At 43.3% G+C, this 22,124-nt stretch overlaps 1 protein-coding gene across 3 annotated transcripts; it reads right to left on the reverse strand.

The window, feature by feature from the left end:
- Positions 1-99: 99 nt before the first annotated feature.
- On the reverse strand, positions 100-21,341 carry arhgef33 (Rho guanine nucleotide exchange factor (GEF) 33). Of its 3 annotated transcripts, none has more exons than XM_058398515.1 (15): positions 20,130-21,339; positions 17,934-17,977; positions 17,110-17,274; positions 16,903-17,000; positions 8,764-8,858; positions 8,550-8,654; positions 8,074-8,200; positions 7,750-7,882; positions 6,666-6,761; positions 6,473-6,565; positions 6,120-6,337; positions 4,416-4,487; positions 3,064-3,667; positions 2,836-2,972; positions 100-1,785 (listed from the first exon to the last, which is right to left on the reverse strand). In XM_058398515.1, the coding sequence occupies exons 1-15, from the start codon at positions 20,149-20,151 to the stop codon at positions 1,656-1,658; spliced, it is 2,139 nt and encodes a 712-aa protein (XP_058254498.1). In that variant the 5' UTR covers positions 20,152-21,339; the 3' UTR covers positions 100-1,655. The 3 variants fall into 3 exon arrangements, with proteins under 3 accessions (XP_058254498.1, XP_058254499.1, XP_058254500.1); XM_058398517.1 differs by having other exon boundaries at positions 1,647-1,785; positions 2,830-2,972; positions 20,130-21,341; XM_058398516.1 differs by lacking the exon at positions 8,550-8,654.
- Positions 21,342-22,124: the final 783 nt, after the last annotated feature.

The following is a 22,124-nucleotide window of genomic DNA, read 5'->3' on the forward strand; positions in this document are numbered from 1 at the left end:
TCGACTAACCAGTAGAAAGTTTTTTAGGGTTTTTTCTGGACACGCGAGCTGCTAAACTGAGCCGCGAGACACAAACTGAGCCGAAGGACAGAGCTGCGGAAACGCCAAGTGAACAAAACTAGAAAACAGATGCTGGATGTGACTCACGATGTTTAACACTAGTTTTATATCATTTTATACACCGATCAGGCATAACATTATGCCTAATATTGTGTTGGTCCCCATTTTGCCGCCAAAACAGCCCTGACCCATCATGCATCAACTTCTTCAACAGTTTGAGCAACAGTAGCTCGTCTGTTGGATCGGATCACACGGACCAGTCTTCACTCCCCACGTCCATCAGTGAGCCTTGACCGCCCATGACCCTGTTGCCGGTTCACCACTGTTCCTTCCTTGGACCACTTTTGATAGAGACTGACCACTGCAGACCGGGAACACCCCACAAGAGCTGCAGTTTTGGAGATGCTCTGATCCAGTGGTCTAGCTGATGTTATACCTGATCGGTGTATACTCATCTAATAACAGATCGGCTGCTGGTTTTACAATTTTTGGGTGATTTCTGATTTTCTTTCTTTCACCGTGTATTATCATCTCCATCACTTTGTAAGCCACGCCCACCCGCGAAACATTGGAGGCGAGACGTCTGAGCTGTTTTCCGTCTGAGACGAGTCAGCTTCCGTTATCTATTTCCGTTAGCCTCGTAGCTTCTGTGCAAAACTGTAGAGCGAACTTATCTTGGCTGATGGACTACGTTTAATTAATCACCGGAGTCGGTAATGTTGACGGATCGAGACTTGCCGTGTGTTTCCATTAGACATAACGCATTGCTTACCAGTCAAAACATGCAGGGTGTAGAATAATACACACATCGCTGAACACAGACAGAGACACAGAGAGTGTATATGTGAGAGAGAGAGATAAACGTGTTTAAAGTGCAACCTTCCAGAGTGCAGCCTTTTTCATCCCGTAACGTCACCACACAGGTTTCAGCATGTGTTTATAACAAAACCGAGTCCGTGTTCTTTCTTCTGCTGCGTTTAACACTTTCACTTCACACTACGATGCACATGACCTGTAAATAGTGTACGATAATATTTGGTTTTACAGACTGTATAATCGTCTATATTTTGTTTTGAAAGTGAAACTGATCTATGAGATTGAGGTAACACATTAAAGGTGAAAAAACAAAAAACAAAACGGTGGTCATTGTGTCTGTTATTAAATTCCATAAACACTCATTAATGATTTTAGTTTCATTTTAATGTCATGTGAATGTCAATATTCAGACGAAATGAAATCGTGGAATTGTGTGTTATTGTGTGGTGTAAAAGAAAAAGTGGAGGAAAAAGTGAGGTTATTTCTATATCGTGGAGGTTAATAGCATTCTGAGAGAGGAGAGGGAAGGATATTAGGAAAGCATTAAAGAAGGGACAAAAGGGGTGTGTGTGTGAGTGAGAGAGAGAGAGACAGAGAGAGTTGGTGCATTAACAACAAAAATAGATTCTTCCAGAAGAGAGAGAGAAAGAAAGAAAGAGATGGTGCATTAACAACAAAAATAGATTCTTCTAGTAGAGAGAGAAAGAGTGAGAGATGGTGCATAATAACAAAAATAGATTCTTCTCATAGAGAGAGAGAGAGAGTGTGTGTGTGTGTGTTTAAACCGCAGTTCCTCTGTCGATATCTCCAGGTTGTCGCGCTCTGTTTGACCTCCCAGATTCCAGCTCACTGCTGCTCTGTCCTTCGACCTTCTCCACAGCTTTCTCCACCTTGCTCTCGCCACCAGACCTAACACACACACACACAAGAAATATCCTTAAAATACTCTCCATACAGGACGGAAGCTATTGAGGGAATGTAAAAAGAACTCTTCCAGTTTGAGGTTTGACCTTACAGTGACCGGGACCCAGTTTGGATCCGCTCCAGAATCTACTGAGTTCATCTGCAGGCTATGATGATCATTCCATATAAACTTTCAACCGCTCTGTCCTGACATGTCACGCTAATCTGATGCCCTTAGGGCTGGACGGACACACGGACAGACTGAAAACACCACCATCTAGTGGCGGAGTTGTGTTCATGTGTGATAAAAATATACTGTGTGTGAATAAATGTGTGCAGGTGTATATATTACATATTTTGAAAAGTCTCTAATTGTCAAAAATGGATGGATTTCATGGTTTGCGAATGGACTTAAGCCCAAACCGCAGCTCACAAGCCACATCCAACTCTCATGCTGCTAATGTACATCTGGTCCTAAGAGTTGAGACACTTACATACAAAACCAACAACTATATCAAATCAAACGGACCGCAGTTCATCAGAGACAGTTTCTATCTCTCCACTCTTCGATTGTCTTGACGTCCCACATAACACTCAATCCTTCCCCAAATGCATAGGTATGAGGGAGAGAAGTGCACCCCTTAATTCCAGTGAAAGGAACTCTTAATGCTTCAGCTTCATACCAAGACATTTTGGACAATTTCATGCTCCCAACTTTGTGGGAACAGTTTGGGGATGACCCCTTCCTGTTCCAACATGACTGCACACCAGTGACCAAAGCAAGGTCCATAAAGACATGGATGAGTGAGTTTGGTGTGGAGGAACTTCACAGAGTCCTGACCTCAACCCCATAGAACACCTGGTTGGGAGTTGGGAGCATGAAATTGTCCAAAATGTCTTGGTATGAAGCTGAAGCATTAAGAGTTCCTTTCACTGGAACTAAGGGGCCGAGCCTAACCCCTGAAAAACAACACCTGGATTCAGTGATTTGGAGGGGTGTCCCAGTACTTTTGGCAATATAGTGTATGTGTGTTACAGAAATTTTGTTACCCTCACTTCTTTTTAAAGAGTTTTTTGAAGGAGCTCCGGAAACCTTTGCCCTCCTTCCTGCTCCGCTCACTCAGAGGGGTGTGGTCACCTTCATCAGACACGCCTTTCCATTTGAACTCCTCCCATGTTGGAGGACCAGAATCCTGAATAAGGAAAGCATGTACACTTGTAATATACACTTATAGAACTAAACCATCTTCCGGTTTAGAGAAGTGTTGGGTTGTGTTGTGTAACCTTGTGTAGTTGTTGTGTGAGGTCCTCAGCGGTGGTGTGTGTGTTGGGTTCGTGATGCCGCTCTGGACTACTATTCCTCAGCCTCGATTTGGCGCTCGATTGGCGCACCAGCCTCGGGTGGATGGGACTTCTGACCAGGTGGGCGTGGCCGTCAATGCTGTCCAGCTGCAAGCCGTTCAGCGACTTGCTCTTCCGTTGTACCGGCTGTAAAGGCTTCATCGAATCAGGCGACACACAGCCACGATTGGGTCTGTAAACCCCACCCACACTGCTGTGCACTCTGCTGTGTGACTGACGGTCTGGATTGAGGGAGGGGTTACAGCTCACAAAAGCTATGTCGATGCTGGAGTCAGTGGAATGAGAACGACTCGAACAGCGAGAGTCCCCTTCTCTGTATGGGAGGAACGCTCCCATTGCATCGGCCAGGGCTGACCCCACCCTTTCTGTCTCTGGAATCCTGTGGAGTTGAGTGGGTGTGGCTTTGGGACGAGATTCGGAGTCTGATGCAAAGGAAATGTCAGGGTGAAAACGATTAGGCTCCACCTCCCAGTCCGGGTAACGACGGACTGCTGCTTTCTTTCTGCTCTGACCGTGAGCTAGATCACTGAGAGAGAGGGATGAAAAGAGATAGACAAAGCGTATAATTGATAAGATTTATACGAAATGGAATAGGTGAATTAATTCAGTAGTTTGATGGGGTGAATGAATGATGAGCAGATAGAGGGATAATAAGTGGATCTATGAAAGATTATTACAGTTAGTTGGATGAAGAAATAAATGGATGAGAATGGATTGGATGGAGGGATAGGTGCATGGAATACCACTAATTATTTAGTAGAATGGATGGAATGATTGAGTGGATGGATGGAATGATGGATGGATGGATGAATGGATGGAATGATTGAATGGATGGATAAGTTGAATGATTGAGTGGATGGATGGAATGCTTGAGTGGATGGATGGATGGATGGAATGTTTGAATGAATGGACAGATGGATGGATGGAATGATTGAGTGGATGGATGGCTGGATGGATGGATGGAATGATTGAGTGGATGGATAAATGGATGGCTGGAAAATCAATGAAATGGTGGAATGATGAAAGGATTGTTAAAATAGACAGAAGAGGATTGGGGATAACAGACAGATGGATGGATGTAATAGATGGAAGAATGGATTATAAAATGGACAGATGGATGGAATCCTTGAAGGGCAGGATAGATAGAATAGATGGTAGATAGTTAGATGTGATAATTGGATGAGTGGATGGATAGAATAGATGGAAGAATGGATGAGTTAGAGAGACAGATGGATGAAGATTGTTGTGATTATGATGTGCTGATGCTGACTCACATTAGTGCACTTGTGCTACTGTAATTTGATGAATTCTCATAATCCACTTTATACAGCTGCTTTACTGAAGATCTGAATCACACACAATAAACACCAGGTCAGTTCAACACACAATAAACACCAGGTCAGTTCAACACACAATAAACACCAGGTCAGTTCAACACACAATAAACACCAGGTCAGTTCAACACACAATAAACACCAGGTCAGTTCAACACACAATAAACACCAGGTCAGTTCAACACACAACAAACACCAGGTCAGTTCAACACACAATAAACACCAGGTCAGTTCTACACACAACAAACACCAGGTCAGTTCAACACACAACAAACACCAGGTCAGTTCAACACACAATAAACACCAGGTCAGTTCAACACACAATAAACACCAGGTCAGTTCAACACACAACAAACACCAGGTCAGTTCAACACACAACAAACACCAGGTCAGTTCAACACACAACAAACACCAGGTCAGTTCAACACACAATAAACACCAGGTCAGTTCAACACACAATAAACACCAGGTCAGTTCAACACACAATAAACACCAGGTCAGTTCAACACACAATAAACACCAGGTCAGTTCAACACACAATAAACACCAGGTCAGTTCTACACACAATAAACACCAGGTCAGTTCTACACACAATAAACACCAGGTCAGTTCTACACACAATAAACACCAGGTCAGTTCAACACACAATAAACACCAGGTCAGTTCTACACACAATAAACACCAGGTCAGTTCAACACACAACAAACACCAGGTCAGTTCAACACACAACAAACACCAGGTCAGTTCTACACACAACAAACACCAGGTCAGTTCTACACACAACAAACACCAGGTCAGTCCAACACACAACAAACACCAGGTCAGTTCAACACACAATAAACACCAGGTCAGTTCTACACACAACAAACACCAGGTCAGTTCAACACACAACAAACACCAGGTCAGTTCAACACACAACAAACACCAGGTCAGTTCAACACACAATAAACACCAGGTCAGTTCAACACACAATAAACACCAGGTCAGTTCAACACACAACAAACACCAGGTCAGTTCAACACACAACAAACACCAGGTCAGTTCAACACACAACAAACACCAGGTCAGTTCAACACACAATAAACACCAGGTCAGTTCAACACACAATAAACACCAGGTCAGTTCAACACACAACAAACACCAGGTCAGTTCAACACACAATAAACACCAGGTCAGTTCAACACACAACAAACACCAGGTCAGTTCAACACACAACAAACACCAGGTCAGTTCAACACACAACAAACACCAGGTCAGTTCAACACACAATAAACACCAGGTCAGTTCAACACACAATAAACACCAGGTCAGTTCAACACACAATAAACACCAGGTCAGTTCAACACACAATAAACACCAGGTCAGTTCAACACACAATAAACCCCAGGTCAGTTCAACACACAATAAACACCAGGTCAGTTCAACACACAACAAACACCAGGTCAGTTCAACACACAATAAACACCAGGTCAGTTCAACACACAATAAACACCAGGTCAGTTCAACACACAATAAACACCAGGTCAGTTCAACACACAATAAACACCAGGTCAGTTCAACACACAATAAACACCAGGTCAGTTCAACACACAATAAACCCCAGGTCAGTTAAGATTCTCTCTGATCACAAGGCAGTGGTCTGACCTGCTGAATTCCTTGCGTGTGTGTGTCATCCGGTCCGGCTGGTGTGTGCACAGGTTGTGTGTGTGTTCTCTCGGACTGTGTGTGTGTGAGTTTGTGAGGAGCTCCTGGTTGTGCTGGAGAAGGTTACTGTACTGGGTGGTGAAAGACCGTAGATGCTGTACACACACAAGGAGGAGGTAATAATCTGGATGCTCAGATTCCGTTTGATGCAACAGGCTCTAACATACACACACACACACACACAAAAAGTAATGATAAAAGATAAGTGATGTGTCTATATTATATATAATATTTTTTATATAATATTAATGGACTAGATATATGGATGGATGGATGGATGGATGGATGGACACCTGTAAGAGCCTGAGATATTCTGGGATACGCTGAACTGGCTGGAGCAGCAGAGTGTGGAGGGATGGGTGTGTCTCATCTCCTGTGATGTTACCCTAGATTAGAACATGCACAGCCAATCAGGACACATCTTTCACTCATCACATCTGATCTTTGTGTGTGTGTGTGTGTGTGTGTGTGTGTTTGTGTGTATACCTCTAGCAGGCCAACATGTTTTGAGAACAAGCTTGCGGCTGAAAGACACTCGGGGAGCTCCTTTAGATAGGACACGTAGTTGTCTAGAAAATCACTCTGTGAAACACAGTTTATATCAGCCTTCAGCTCTCATTTCATCCACATCATTATCCTCATGTTGGATCAAGATTTACTCTGTGCCTTTTTCATAGGGACTGATGCACATAAGCCATGACGTGTTCACCGAAACTGACGGGCACGTAGGCGACATCTCTTTCCCTGGGACTGATATGCACATAAGCCACGCCTCTTTCCCTAGAACTGACATGCACATAAGCCATGCCTCCTTTACTAAAACTGACATGCACATAAGCCACACCTCGTTCTCTAGGACTGACATGCACATAAGCCACGCCTCTTTCCCTAGGACTGAAATGCACATAAGCCACGCCTCTTTCCCTAGGACTGACATGCACATAAGCCACGCCTCGTTCCCTAGGACTGACATGCACATAAGCCACGCCTCATTCCCTAGGACTGACATGCACATAAGCCACGCCTCATTCCCTAGAACTGACATGCACATAAGCCACGCCTCGTTCCCTAGGACTGAAATGCACATAAGCCACGCCTCTTTCCCTAGGACTGACATGCACATAAGCCACGCCTCGTTCCCTAAGACTGACATGCACATAAGCCACGCCTCATTCCCTAGGACTGACATGCACATAAGCCACGCCTCGTTCCCTAAGACTGACATGCACATAAGCCACGCCTCATTCCCTAGGACTGACATGCACATAAGCCACGCCTCGTTCCCTAAGACTGACATGCACATAAGCCACGCCTCGTTCCCTAAGACTGACATGCACATAAGCCACGCCTCATTCCCTAGGACTGACATGCACATAAGCCACGCCTCGTTCCCTAAGACTGACATGCACATAAGCCACGCCTCATTCCCTAGGACTGACATGCACATAAGCCACGCCTCGTTCCCTAGGACTGGCATGCACATAAGCCACGCCTCTTTCCCTAGGACTGACATTCAATTAAGCCACACCCTTTCATTGGGACTGATAAACAATAGCAAAAGCTCTAGTACCTCTTTACTAGTAAGCCTCAGAAACACGTCTCCCATGATGCCTTGCCAGTGACTCTTCAGCACACGTTCTTGCAGTAGATGCAACAGCTCCAGGTGCTGCTGGATCAAAAACCGCAAAGAGGATGGGAACAGCCTGAGGAAGAAAAAAAAGGAAAGAAACACATAATACACAAAGTAAGTGGAATTTAATTAGGTGGTGCAGAAGAAATTGGACACAAATTGAGACACAAGTATTTAAGCTTCAGATTTGTCTGAGGTTATAGTAAATCGGCTGTATAACTCCATCTGTGTGTGTGTGTGTGTGTGTGTGTTTGTGTGTGTTACCGTTTGTCTTTGAGGTTAGAGTTTTCACAGCCGTTGTAGGTGATGTTGGCCTTCAGCAGCAGAGATAGATATGACACGTACACTCTCTCTGATTCCAGCAGTCCCAGAGCAGCTACCTGCCTTGGACCTGTACACACACACACACACACACAGCTGGCTAGCCATTCTTTTGGCTAAAAACCCCTAGCCTTGGACATTATGAATTTTCTGAAACCCCTAGCCTTGACCACCCCAAGTTCATGCATTTACTACATCATTCTCATACTTTCCTGGTTTCTAGCAGCGAGGTTCTGGAAATAAAATGGTGCTAATTTCTGCCTTACAGAACACTTTTAACAGATTTTAAATTTAATAAGACTGATGTACCATGAGTGAGACACTTAATGGCTTTGCTAAACATGAAAAGGGATATTTTAGACAAACTGTAGTGCTAGTGTGTGTGTGTGTGTGTGTATGTGTGTGTGTACGAGACACACTCATATCCTGGTTGATCTGTTCTGTCAGGTCATGGCTTTCTCTCCTTTCCTGCCAAAGTGGGGCTTTAGGGGGAGTCTTGAAATCACTGGCATCCTGCTCAGAAACTAAAACACACACACATTCAGTAACAAACAGCACCCTGTCTCTTTCCTAAAGTGTGTCTAATCAGAAGATCCTGTATAAATGTGTATGAAAGGATGGAGCTTCACTCACTCTGATTGGTCGGCAGGCTGCTGATGTAATGCTGAATGCGCTTCAGTTGAGTTTGGCTGCAGGGAGAGGTGTGGCCTTCTGCTAGCTCCTCCCCCCTGGAGAATTTTCCACCAGTAACATAAATAAGATATTTCAGTGACAGCTAAGAAATAATGTATGTCAGGATTCTACAGTGTGTGTTACCTGTGTTGTGTGTTGTGTTCTGTACAGTGTGTGTTACCTGTGTTGTGTCCTGTACAGTGTGTTACCTGTGTTGTGTGTTGTGTTCTGTACAGTGTGTGTTACCTGTGTTGTGTGTTGTGTTCTGTACAGTGTGTGTTACCTGTGTTGTGTCCTGTACAGTGTGTGTTACCTGTGTTGTGTGTTGTGTTCTGTACAGTGTGTGTTACCTGCGTTGTGTGTTGTGTCCTGTACAGTGTGTGTTACCTGTGTTGTGTCCTGTACAGTGTGTGTTACCTGTGTTGTGTGTTGTGTTCTGTACAGTGTGTGTTACCTGCGTTGTGTGTTGTGTCCTGTACAGTGTGTGTTACCTGTGTTGTGTGTTGTGTCCTGTACAGTGTGTGTTACCTGTGTTGTGTTCTGTACAGTGTGTGTTACCTGTGTTGTGTTCTGTACAGTGTGTGTTACCTGTGTTGTGTGTTGTGTTCTGTACAGTGTGTGTTACCTGCGTTGTGTGTTGTGTCCTGTACAGTGTGTGTTACCTGTGTTGTGTGTTGTGTTCTGTACAGCGTGTGTTACCTGTGTTGTGTCCTGTACAGTGTGTGTTACCTGTGTTGTGTGTTGTGTTCTGTACAGTGTGTGTTACCTGTGTTGTGTGTTGCGTTCTGTACAGCGTGTGTTACCTGTGTTGTGTGTTGTGTTCTGTACAGTGTGTGTTACCTGTGTTGTGTCCTGTACAGTGTGTGTTACCTGTGTTGTGTCCTGTACAGTGTGTGTTACCTGTGTTGTGTGTTGTGTTCTGTACAGCGTGTGTTACCTGTGTTGTGTGTTGTGTCCTGTACAGTGTGTGTTACCTGTGTTGTGTTCTGTACAGTGTGTGTTACCTGTGTTGTGTGTTGTGTTCTGTACAGTGTGTTACCTGCGTTGTGTGTTGTGTCCTGTACAGTGTGTGTTACCTGTGTTGTGTGTTGTGTCCTGTACAGTGTGTGTTACCTGTGTTGTGTTCTGTACAGTGTGTGTTACCTGTGTTGTGTTCTGTACAGTGTGTGTTACCTGTGTTGTGTGTTGTGTTCTGTACAGTGTGTGTTACCTGCGTTGTGTGTTGTGTCCTGTACAGTGTGTGTTACCTGTGTTGTGTGTTGTGTTCTGTACAGCGTGTGTTACCTGTGTTGTGTGTTGCGTTCTGTACAGCGTGTGTTACCTGTGTTGTGTGTTGTGTTCTGTACAGTGTGTGTTACCTGTGTTGTGTGTTGTGTCCTGTACAGCGTGTGTTACCTGTGTTGTGTGTTGTGTCCTGTACAGCGTGTTACCTGTGTTGTGTTCTGTACAGTGTGTGTTACCTGTGTTGTGTTCTGTACAGTGTGTGTTACCTGTGTTGTGTGTTGTGTCCTGTACAGTGTGTGTTACCTGTGTTGTGTGTTGTGTCCTGTACAGCGTGTGTTACCTGTGTTGTGTTCTGTACAGTGTGTGTTACCTGTGTTGTGTGTTGTGTTCTGTACAGCGTGTGTTACCTGTGTTGTGTGTTGTGTTCTGTACAGTGTGTGTTACCTGTGTTGTGTGTTGTGTTCTGTACAGCGTGTGTTACCTGTGTTGTGTTCTGTACAGTGTGTGTTACCTGCGTTGTGTGTTGTGTTCTGTACAGCGTGTGTTACCTGTGTTGTGTCCTGTACAGCGTGTGTTACCTGCGTTGTGTGTTGTGTTCTGTACAGCGTGTGTTACCTGTGTTGTGTTCTGTACAGTGTGTGTTACCTGTGTTGTGTGTTGTGTCCTGTACAGCGTGTGTTACCTGTGTTGTGTGTTGTGTCCTGTACAGCGTGTGTTACCTGTGTTGTGTTCTGTACAGTGTGTGTTACCTGTGTTGTGTGTTGTGTCCTGTACAGTGTGTGTTACCTGTGTTGTGTTCTGTACAGTGTGTGTTACCTGTGTTGTGTGTTGTGTCCTGTACAGTGTGTGTTACCTGTGTTGTGTTCTGTACAGTGTGTGTTACCTGTGTTGTGTGTTGTGTCCTGTACAGCGTGTTACCTGTGTTGTGTTCTGTACAGCGTGTGTTACCTGTGTTGTGTGTTGTGTCCTGTACAGCGTGTTACCTGTGTTGTGTTCTGTACAGTGTGTGTTACCTGTGTTGTGTGTTGTGTCCTGTACAGTGTGTGTTACCTGTGTTGTGTTCTGTACAGCGTGTGTTACCTGTGTTGTGTGTTGTGTCCTGTACAGCGTGTGTTACCTGTGTTGTGTGTTGTGTCCTGTACAGCGTGTGTTACCTGTGTTGTGTTCTGTACAGCGTGTGTTACCTGTGTTGTGTGTTGTGTCCTGTACAGTGTGTGTTATCTGTGTTGTGTTCTGTACAGTGTGTGTTACCTGTGTTGTGTTCTGTACAGTGTGTGTTACCTGTGTTGTGTGTTGTGTTCTGTACAGTGTGTGTTACCTGTGTTGTGTGTTGTGTTCTGTACAGTGTGTGTTACTTGTTTTGTGTGTTGTGTCCTGTACAGCGTGTGTTACCTGTGTTGTGTCCTGTACAGCGTGTGTTACCTGTGTTGTGTTCTGTACAGCGTGTGTTATCTGTGTTGTGTTCTGTACAGTGTGTGTTACCTGTGTTGTGTTCTGTACAGTGTGTGTTACCTGTGTTGTGTTCTGTACAGCGTGTGTTACCTGTGTTGTGTTCTGTACAGCGTGTGTTATCTGTGTTGTGTTCTGTACAGTGTGTGTTACCTGTGTTGTGTTCTGTACAGTGTGTGTTACCTGTGTTGTGTCCTGTACAGCGTGTGTTACCTGTGTTGTGTTCTGTACAGTGTGTGTTACATGTGTTGTGTCCTGTACAGTGTGTGTTACCTGTGTTGTGTGTTGTGTTCTGTACAGTGTGTGTTACCTGTGTTGTGTGTTGTGTTCTGTACAGTGTGTGTTACCTGTGTTGTGTTCTGTACAGTGTGTGTTACCTGTGTTGTGTGTTGTGTTCTGTACAGTGTGTGTTACCTGCGTTGTGTGTTGTGTCCTGTACAGTGTGTGTTACCTGTGTTGTGTCCTGTACAGTGTGTGTTACCTGTGTTGTGTTCTGTACAGTGTGTGTTACCTGTGTTGTGTGTTGTGTTCTGTACAGTGTGTGTTACCTGCGTTGTGTGTTGTGTCCTGTACAGTGTGTGTTACCTGTGTTGTGTGTTGTGTTCTGTACAGTGTGTGTTACCTGTGTTGTGTTCTGTACAGTGTGTGTTACATGTGTTGTGTCCTGTACAGTGTGTGTTACCTGTGTTGTGTGTTGTGTTCTGTACAGTGTGTGTTACCTGTGTTGTGTGTTGTGTTCTGTACAGTGTGTGTTACCTGTGTTGTGTTCTGTACAGTGTGTGTTACCTGTGTTGTGTGTTGTGTCCTGTACAGTGTGTGTTACCTGTGTTGTGTGTTGTGTCCTGTACAGCGTGTGTTACCTGTGTTGTGTTCTGTACAGTGTGTGTTACATGTGTTGTGTCCTGTACAGTGTGTGTTACCTGTGTTGTGTGTTGTGTTCTGTACAGTGTGTGTTACCTGTGTTGTGTGTTGTGTTCTGTACAGTGTGTGTTACCTGTGTTGTGTTCTGTACAGTGTGTGTTACCTGTGTTGTGTGTTGTGTTCTGTACAGTGTGTGTTACCTGCGTTGTGTGTTGTGTCCTGTACAGTGTGTGTTACCTGTGTTGTGTTCTGTACAGTGTGTGTTACCTGTGTTGTGTTCTGTACAGTGTGTGTTACCTGTGTTGTGTTCTGTACAGTGTGTGTTACCTGTGTTGTGTGTTGTGTTCTGTACAGTGTGTGTTACCTGCGTTGTGTGTTGTGTCCTGTACAGTGTGTGTTACCTGTGTTGTGTGTTGTGTTCTGTACAGCGTGTGTTACCTGTGTTGTGTCCTGTACAGTGTGTGTTACCTGTGTTGTGTTCTGTACAGTGTGTGTTACCTGTGTTGTGTGTTGTGTTCTGTACAGCGTGTGTTACCTGTGTTGTGTGTTGTGTTCTGTACAGTGTGTGTTACCTGTGTTGTGTGTTGCGTTCTGTACAGCGTGTGTTACCTGTGTTGTGTGTTGTGTTCTGTACAGTGTGTGTTACCTGTGTTGTGTCCTGTACAGTGTGTGTTACCTGTGTTGTGTCCTGTACAGTGTGTGTTACCTGTGTTGTGTGTTGTGTTCTGTACAGCGTGTGTTACCTGTGTTGTGTGTTGTGTTCTGTACAGTGTGTGTTACCTGTGTTGTGTTCTGTACAGTGTGTGTTACCTGTGTTGTGTGTTGTGTTCTGTACAGTGTGTTACCTGCGTTGTGTGTTGTGTCCTGTACAGTGTGTGTTACCTGTGTTGTGTGTTGTGTCCTGTACAGTGTGTGTTACCTGTGTTGTGTTCTGTACAGTGTGTGTTACCTGTGTTGTGTTCTGTACAGTGTGTGTTACCTGTGTTGTGTGTTGTGTTCTGTACAGTGTGTGTTACCTGCGTTGTGTGTTGTGTCCTGTACAGTGTGTGTTACCTGTGTTGTGTGTTGTGTTCTGTACAGCGTGTGTTACCTGTGTTGTGTGTTGCGTTCTGTACAGCGTGTGTTACCTGTGTTGTGTGTTGTGTTCTGTACAGTGTGTGTTACCTGTGTTGTGTGTTGTGTCCTGTACAGCGTGTGTTACCTGTGTTGTGTGTTGTGTCCTGTACAGCGTGTTACCTGTGTTGTGTTCTGTACAGTGTGTGTTACCTGTGTTGTGTTCTGTACAGTGTGTGTTACCTGTGTTGTGTGTTGTGTCCTGTACAGTGTGTGTTACCTGTGTTGTGTGTTGTGTCCTGTACAGCGTGTGTTACCTGTGTTGTGTTCTGTACAGTGTGTGTTACCTGTGTTGTGTGTTGTGTTCTGTACAGCGTGTGTTACCTGTGTTGTGTGTTGTGTTCTGTACAGTGTGTGTTACCTGTGTTGTGTGTTGTGTTCTGTACAGCGTGTGTTACCTGTGTTGTGTTCTGTACAGTGTGTGTTACCTGCGTTGTGTGTTGTGTTCTGTACAGCGTGTGTTACCTGTGTTGTGTCCTGTACAGCGTGTGTTACCTGCGTTGTGTGTTGTGTTCTGTACAGCGTGTGTTACCTGTGTTGTGTTCTGTACAGTGTGTGTTACCTGTGTTGTGTGTTGTGTCCTGTACAGCGTGTGTTACCTGTGTTGTGTGTTGTGTCCTGTACAGCGTGTGTTACCTGTGTTGTGTTCTGTACAGTGTGTGTTACCTGTGTTGTGTGTTGTGTCCTGTACAGTGTGTGTTACCTGTGTTGTGTTCTGTACAGTGTGTGTTACCTGTGTTGTGTGTTGTGTCCTGTACAGTGTGTGTTACCTGTGTTGTGTTCTGTACAGTGTGTGTTACCTGTGTTGTGTGTTGTGTCCTGTACAGCGTGTTACCTGTGTTGTGTTCTGTACAGCGTGTGTTACCTGTGTTGTGTCCTGTACAGCGTGTTACCTGTGTTGTGTTCTGTACAGTGTGTGTTACCTGTGTTGTGTGTTGTGTCCTGTACAGTGTGTGTTACCTGTGTTGTGTTCTGTACAGCGTGTGTTACCTGTGTTGTGTGTTGTGTCCTGTACAGCGTGTGTTACCTGTGTTGTGTGTTGTGTTCTGTACAGCGTGTGTTACCTGTGTTGTGTTCTGTACAGCGTGTGTTACCTGTGTTGTGTGTTGTGTCCTGTACAGTGTGTGTTATCTGTGTTGTGTTCTGTACAGTGTGTGTTACCTGTGTTGTGTTCTGTACAGTGTGTGTTACCTGTGTTGTGTTCTGTACAGTGTGTGTTACCTGTGTTGTGTGTTGTGTTCTGTACAGTGTGTGTTACCTGTGTTGTGTGTTGTGTTCTGTACAGTGTGTGTTACTTGTTTTGTGTGTTGTGTCCTGTACAGCGTGTGTTACCTGTGTTGTGTCCTGTACAGCGTGTGTTACCTGTGTTGTGTTCTGTACAGTGTGTGTTATCTGTGTTGTGTTCTGTACAGTGTGTGTTACCTGTGTTGTGTTCTGTACAGTGTGTGTTACCTGTGTTGTGTGTTGTGTTCTGTACAGTGTGTGTTACCTGTGTTGTGTGTTGTGTTCTGTACAGTGTGTGTTACTTGTTTTGTGTGTTGTGTCCTGTACAGCGTGTGTTACCTGTGTTGTGTCCTGTACAGCGTGTGTTACCTGTGTTGTGTTCTGTACAGCGTGTGTTATCTGTGTTGTGTTCTGTACAGTGTGTGTTACCTGTGTTGTGTTCTGTACAGTGTGTGTTACCTGTGTTGTGTTCTGTACAGCGTGTGTTACCTGTGTTGTGTTCTGTACAGCGTGTGTTACCTGTGTTGTGTTCTGTACAGTGTGTGTTACCTGTGTTGTGTTCTGTACAGTGTGTGTTACCTGTGTTGTGTCCTGTACAGCGTGTGTTACCTGTGTTGTGTTCTGTACAGTGTGTGTTACATGTGTTGTGTCCTGTACAGTGTGTGTTACCTGTGTTGTGTTCTGTACAGTGTGTGTTACCTGTGTTGTGTCCTGTACAGTGTGTGTTACCTGTGTTGTGTGTTGTGTTCTGTACAGTGTGTGTTACCTGTGTTGTGTCCTGTACAGTGTGTGTTACCTGTGTTGTGTCCTGTACAGCGTGTGTTACCTGTGTTGTGTTCTGTACAGCGTGTGTTACCTGTGTTGTGTTCTGTACAGCGTGTGTTATCTGTGTTGTGTTCTGTACAGTGTGTGTTACCTGTGTTGTGTTCTGTACAGAGTGTGTTACCTGTGTTGTGTCCTGTACAGCGTGTGTTACCTGTGTTGTGTTCTGTACAGCGTGTGTTACCTGTGTTGTGTTCTGTACAGTGTGTGTTACATGTGTTGTGTCCTGTACAGTGTGTGTTACCTGTGTTGTGTGTTGTGTTCTGTACAGTGTGTGTTACCTGTGTTGTGTCCTGTACAGTGTGTGTTACCTGTGTTGTGTGTTGTGTTCTGTACAGTGTGTGTTCCCTGTGTTGTGTGTTGTGTTCTGTACAGTGTGTGTTACCTGTGTTGTGTCCTGTACAGTGTGTGTTACCTGTGTTGTGTGTTGTGTTCTGTACAGTGTGTGTTACCTGTGTTGTGTCCTGTACAGTGTGTTACCTGTGTTGTGTGTTGTGTTCTGTACAGTGTGTGTTCCCTGTGTTGTGTGTTGTGTTCTGTACAGTGTGTGTTACCTGTGTTGTGTCCTGTACAGTGTGTGTTACCTGTGTTGTGTGTTGTGTTCTGTACAGTGTGTGTTACCTGTGTTGTGTCCTGTACAGTGTGTTACCTGTGTTGTGTGTTGTGTTCTGTACAGTGTGTGTTCCCTGTGTTGTGTGTTGTGTTCTGTACAGTGTGTGTTACCTGTGTTGTGTCCTGTACAGTGTGTGTTACCTGTGTTGTGTGTTGTGTTCTGTACAGTGTGTGTTACCTGTGTTGTGTGTTGTGTTCTGTACAGTGTGTGTTACCTGTGTTGTGTGTTGTGTTCTGTACAGTGTGTGTTACCTGTGTTGTGTCCTGTACAGCGTGTGTTACCTGTGTTGTGTGTTGTGTTCTGTACAGTGTGTGTTCCCTGTGTTGTGTCCTGTACAGCGTGTGTTACCTGTGTTGTGTTCTGTACAGTGTGTGTTACCTGTGTTGTGTGTTGTGTTCTGTACAGTGTGTGTTACCTGTGTTGTGTGTTGTGTTCTGTACAGTGTGTGTTACCTGTGTTGTGTCCTGTACAGCGTGTGTTACCTTTGTTGTGTGTTGTGTTCTGTACAGTGTGTGTTACCTGTGTTGTGTGTTGTGTTCTGTACAGTGTGTGTTCCCTGTGTTGTGTCCTGTACAGCGTGTGTTACCTGTGTTGTGTGTTGTGTTCTGTACAGCGTGTGTTACCTGTGTTGTGTGTTGTGTTCTGTACAGTGTGTGTTACCTGTGTTGTGTGTTGTGTTCTGTACAGTGTGTGTTCCCTGTGTTGTGTTCTGTACAGTGTGTGTTACCTGTGTTGTGTGTTGTGTTCTGTACAGTGTGTGTTACCTGTGTTGTGTCCTGTACAGCATGTGTTACCTGTGTTGTGTCCTCTGCAGTAGGTCCAGATCTGTCTGTAGCTCCTTTTGCCTGATGGTCAGTTCAGAGATCTGAGACAGAGCAGTACCTGTGTCTTCCTGTGAAACATCACATTTATCCTTAACAAACGTATTTGTTTGTGTTGTGTGGAAGTGTAAGGTGTGTAAACCTCCTCATTATCCAGAGATGAATGTTTGTGTTGTGTACCTGGAGTGTGTTCAGCGTGTTTCTCAGAGACAGGATTTTCTCCGCCGTGTCTCTCTGGCACTCGGACACTTTCTCCTCCAGACGGCTGTTGCTCTGCTGTAAGGCAGAGATCTCCTGAACCACACCCCTGAGTCCTGCCTTCAGCTCCGCCCACAGGGCCTGCAACTTTAATGTGCGGTTAAACGAACATGAAGTTTAATCTATAAAGGGATCAGATATACAGATTAGTAACTTAGATTCGAATCTCTATTGAAACCAGCACTCCAGTGTGATGGACTGCTCAAAAGTAAGTGCCCCCCCGACAGATATTTTTATCAAGTACAATTTCCTGTGTACAAATGTATATAAACAAAACCAAAATGTCTCTGAAGTTTGAAATATACACAGTGTTTCATTTGACTATACGGTAACTTAATAGACCAGGCAAATATGTAAAATAACTCTTAATAAGTTAGCTAAACGTTGCCCAACAAATAGACCAAACTAGCAAGATCTAGCTAGCTAGCTTGTGCAAAAGAATCTTCTTTGAGCTGGATTTGGTTGCACTTCGATCACACTTTCTTCATTAAGACTTAATAGCTTTTAACAACACCGGACACATTTTTCTGTGTGTGTGTGGGTGGGTGGGTGTCTGTCTGTCTGTCTGTCTTCAGTGACCTTGGACTTGAGAAGAAGATTTAATCAGGTTACATTTATCTGTTATCCTACAAGGTCATCTCTCTCTTGCCACACACACACACACACACAAATTAAGCGCATGATCATGTGAAAGTCATCAGAGAGAGAGAGAGAGAAGGAAAAGAAAAGAAAAAGAGACATTCTACCTGCACCATGTGCAAATCTGGATCATCCATGTGTGCATCTCCATCTAAGATAAAAAACAATGTTTAGAACTCATTTAGAAGAAGAAGAACTGAGGGCACGAAGCCTTTATTATCACCACACATACATTACAGCACAGTGGAATACTTTCTTCATGTATCCAGGCTGAGGTCAGGGCACAAGGGCAGCTATGATACAGCGTCCCCTGGAGCAGAGAGGGTTAAGGTTAAGGGTTAAGCCTTGCTTAATTGCTTAAAATTGGGGCTTGAGGGTGGTGGGGCTTGAACCCTGATCCTCCGATCAACAACCCAGAGTCTTAACCACTTGAACCCTGATCAACAACCCAGAGGCTTAACCACTTGAACCACCACTGCCCTGACTGTTATATGTCCAGACTGCAGAAGGAAAGCTTTCACTTTCACTGTAGCTGAAATGTACTCAGAAATTCGTCAAGTTTTAAGAAGTTTACAGAAATAGCATTACTGCAACATTCAGAAAACGTGTGATGTAATGATTTGTGCATGAAACTTTTCCCCGGCTTTGATTTGCAGCTAAAAAATGTTTGTCTATAAAACTAACATGTTCTTCAGCTATTCGTTTACATTTAATTAGCTTAGACATTATCAGGTGTATTAACATTAATGCAAATATTTATGGATTGGAAAATAAACACATTTTCACACTAGGCTCTACGAACATAACATTATTAGCTGAGCAAGGAAAAGATCGTTTTTTTTTCATCAACTTATTAAAAAATGATCAGAACATTGAGTAGCGTATTAAACAGGTTCTAATGTTTGCTTGTAACGTTACTAAAATAACGTTTCTACAATGTTCTAGTAACGTGTCAGGGTTTACTTCATGTATTTAAGAATGCTGATTCTGCAGTTAAACATAAATGCCACCTTTATGATGATTTTCTTTAACATTTCCGCATTCCTTGTAGAAATGTTGATTCTAAATGTTACTTTAAAATTCTCTCAGGTCAAAACAATCATTTTTATTCCAAAGAATATTATGAGTTGCAAAAATTTGAAGAAAGCCTTATCAGCAATTTACAATCCTTGTGTGTAGTATTACAGTTCTACACTATTATTTGTATGGTATTTGTATTTATTTATTCTGTATTATGGTTTATTTTTCAAGTTTTCTTAGTATATATATATATATATATATATATATATATATATATATATATATATATATATATATATATATATATATATATATTCTCTCTTCCATTTTTATTAGAGCAACTGTAACATGGCAAAGCAACTTCCCTCTGGGATTAATAAAATGATTCAATAAATCTTGAATAAATGTAGAAACATAGCTGCAGTGTTCTGATGTGTAACGTGTGTAATGTTAACACATAAATACGACGATCTCTGACACTCAGCTAGTCGACATGCATAAGATGATTTTCTAGGCTGCACATTCGGATGAATAAAATCACATGCGGGTCATTTCCCAGGAGTTTTCTTGAGCAGAAGGCTGAGGCTTCTCTGTAGCATCTACGCCACTCACCTTTAAGCCCCTCCCAAAAAAAATCAGTTACACAAAATACAGACTGTAGACTGAAAATGTGTTTCTTTACTGTTAAATGTATTATCATATAAAAGCTAAATAAAATGGAAAAATAAAAAAAATAATAAGACTATTATGAGGAGATATCAAGCATGAATAGAAACGTCTGATAGAGGATAGTCTAGTACACTGGCCATATATTGCTGCATGAATTAATTATGTATAATTAATTAATTTTGAATAATCAATACATAATTATGAATAATTAATACAGTATGGCATTTATGGATATTATCCAGCCGTTTTTAAGCTTATCCAGCACTTCACAACCTACATTTTTTTCCCCACAGGTAATGATAAAATTTTGTTTTTGTCGGATGCACGTTATCGATCATGATCCTGAATTTCGATTATTAATGAATGACTTTCATATTGATGTGCTTAATATTGACCCCAATGGCTTTCCATAGTGATTGAACGCATTTCTAGCCAAAACATACTGGCACTTCTAAAGAGGTCTGAATAATAAAGAGCAGAATTTCAGTATTAACCGAATCCTCACTCATTCCTAGCTAAACCTTTCAGTTTCCAGAAGGTTTAGTTAACCTGCAACCCATAAAACTGTAGAAACATTTTCCAAAAAAAAAAAAAACTAGGCTCATCTACTTCACCTTCTGCTTTTTTGTCCTCCATATTGCTTTAGAGTTCTATATTCCCACTTCTGGCTTAATTTCCAGACGTTTTGCAGATCTAGATTCACTTCTTAAAATATTTGTTCCACTGCTCCCAGAACTTCCTTCTTCTTTTTTCCAGTTTCTTGAGTAATATTCCACGGTCTTATTTAATTTCTAGAATCTTTTCCCACTGTGTTTTTCAGGGTTTATTTCCCCAGAATCCAGAATGTTCTGTTCGGTCTTTACAGCATTATTCCAGTCTTTAGCTTTCTAGAATTTTGTTTCGGTGTTTTTCCGTTTCTGGAATCTTGATCCACTATCTCACTGGTTATGGAAAAATGTTCCGGTCTTTTTGGTTTCTAGAATTTTGTTCCAGTCTCACTGCTTCGGAGTCCTCGGTCCACTCTCTTAACACTCCTAGAATCTCGTCCCAGTTTTCCAGCTTCAAGAATTTTGTTCTGTTGTCCTTCTGAGTCCAGTGACCTGATCTGGGAATTTTTCAAGTTTTCCAGCTTCTAGAATTTTGTTCCATTGTCTTTCAGAGTCCAGTGACCTGATCTGTGAATTTTTCCACTACAAACTTGTCCCAGTTTTCCAGCTTCAAGAATTTTGTTCCGTTGTCTTTCCAAATCCAGAGACCTGATCTGGGAATTTTTCCACTATAAACTTATCCAAGTTTTCCAGCTTCTAGAATTTTGTTCCGCTGTCTTTCCAAATCCAGAGACCTGATCTGGGAATTTTTCCACTTTTCCAGTTTTCTAAAATCTTGTTTTTTTTTGTTTGTTTTTATTAAAACTCTGTGTTCCACTCTGTTCTTGACTCAGAAGCTGAAGGAATAAACAGAAGGCATCCAAAAGCTGATGTAAGAAGTGATTTTCCTGACTGTCTCCTCAGGAATCTCTCCTTTGCACACTTTATCCCCTCCGCCTCACTCCGTCCCACCTCTGCGTCCTCTCTTTTCTGAACCATGTGAGTCTGATGAGGCCTCGGACAAAAAGGCCTTGTTTTAGGGTAAGTGGAAAAATGAAGACAGAAGAGGATGAGAGAGAGAGAGAGAGAGAGAGAGAGAAAGAAAGAGAGAGAGAGAGAGAGAGAGAGAGAAGGAGAGACAGAGAAAAAGTCAGAGAGAGACAGACAGAAGAGAGAGAGACAGAAAGAGAGAGACAGAAGGAGAGAGAGAGAGAGAGAGAGAGAGACACCCAGCCCTCCTTTACAGAACAAACCAGACGATTCAATTTCCTCTTCAACCTTCAAGACAGATCTGCCCTGAACTCTAGGCACACACCCGTTACTGCACTTAAAAACACACACACACACACACACACACACACACACACACACACACACACGTTAATTGTGTCATAATTTATAGAACTGACTCAGCATTGTAGACTACTATGCGGTTTAAGACATCCTAATGAAGAGTGCAGACGAAATGCCCAGCTGTAAAAACACCCACTCTTGAAGCCTACACACACACACACACACACACACACACACACACACTGCTAGTTTTCATAAACAGGAACATTAAATAGAAAATGATCTCGAAAGAACACAGCCTCCATCCCATCTCTGGAACAGTTCACACTCCAGTTTCTTCATGTTCTACGAATCACTACACAGGAAGTGTGCGTGAGGAACCACGGTCTCTGACCAAACATCAGCAGGATGTTCGCTACACACGAATCTCTCTGCAGAGGGAGAGGTGTGTGTCATAGGCATCAGATTTACACCACATGAAATAAAGAAATCAACTAGAGAAAAACTACGTCACTTTGCTTCTCACTTGCATAAACTCAAGGGCCGAATTGTGATGGCTAGACCACTGGATCAGAGCATCTCCAAAACTGCAGCTCTTGTGGGGTGTTCCCGGTCTGCAGTGGTCAGTCTCTATCAAAAGTGGACCAAGGAAGGAACAGTGGTCAACTGGAGACAGGGTCATGGGCGGCTGAGGCTCATTGATGCAAGTGGGGAGAGAAGGCTGACCCA

Source organism: Hemibagrus wyckioides, linkage group LG09 (genome assembly GCF_019097595.1).
Source record: "Hemibagrus wyckioides isolate EC202008001 linkage group LG09, SWU_Hwy_1.0, whole genome shotgun sequence".
In the NCBI taxonomy this organism is placed as follows: Eukaryota; Metazoa; Chordata; class Actinopteri; order Siluriformes; family Bagridae; genus Hemibagrus; species Hemibagrus wyckioides.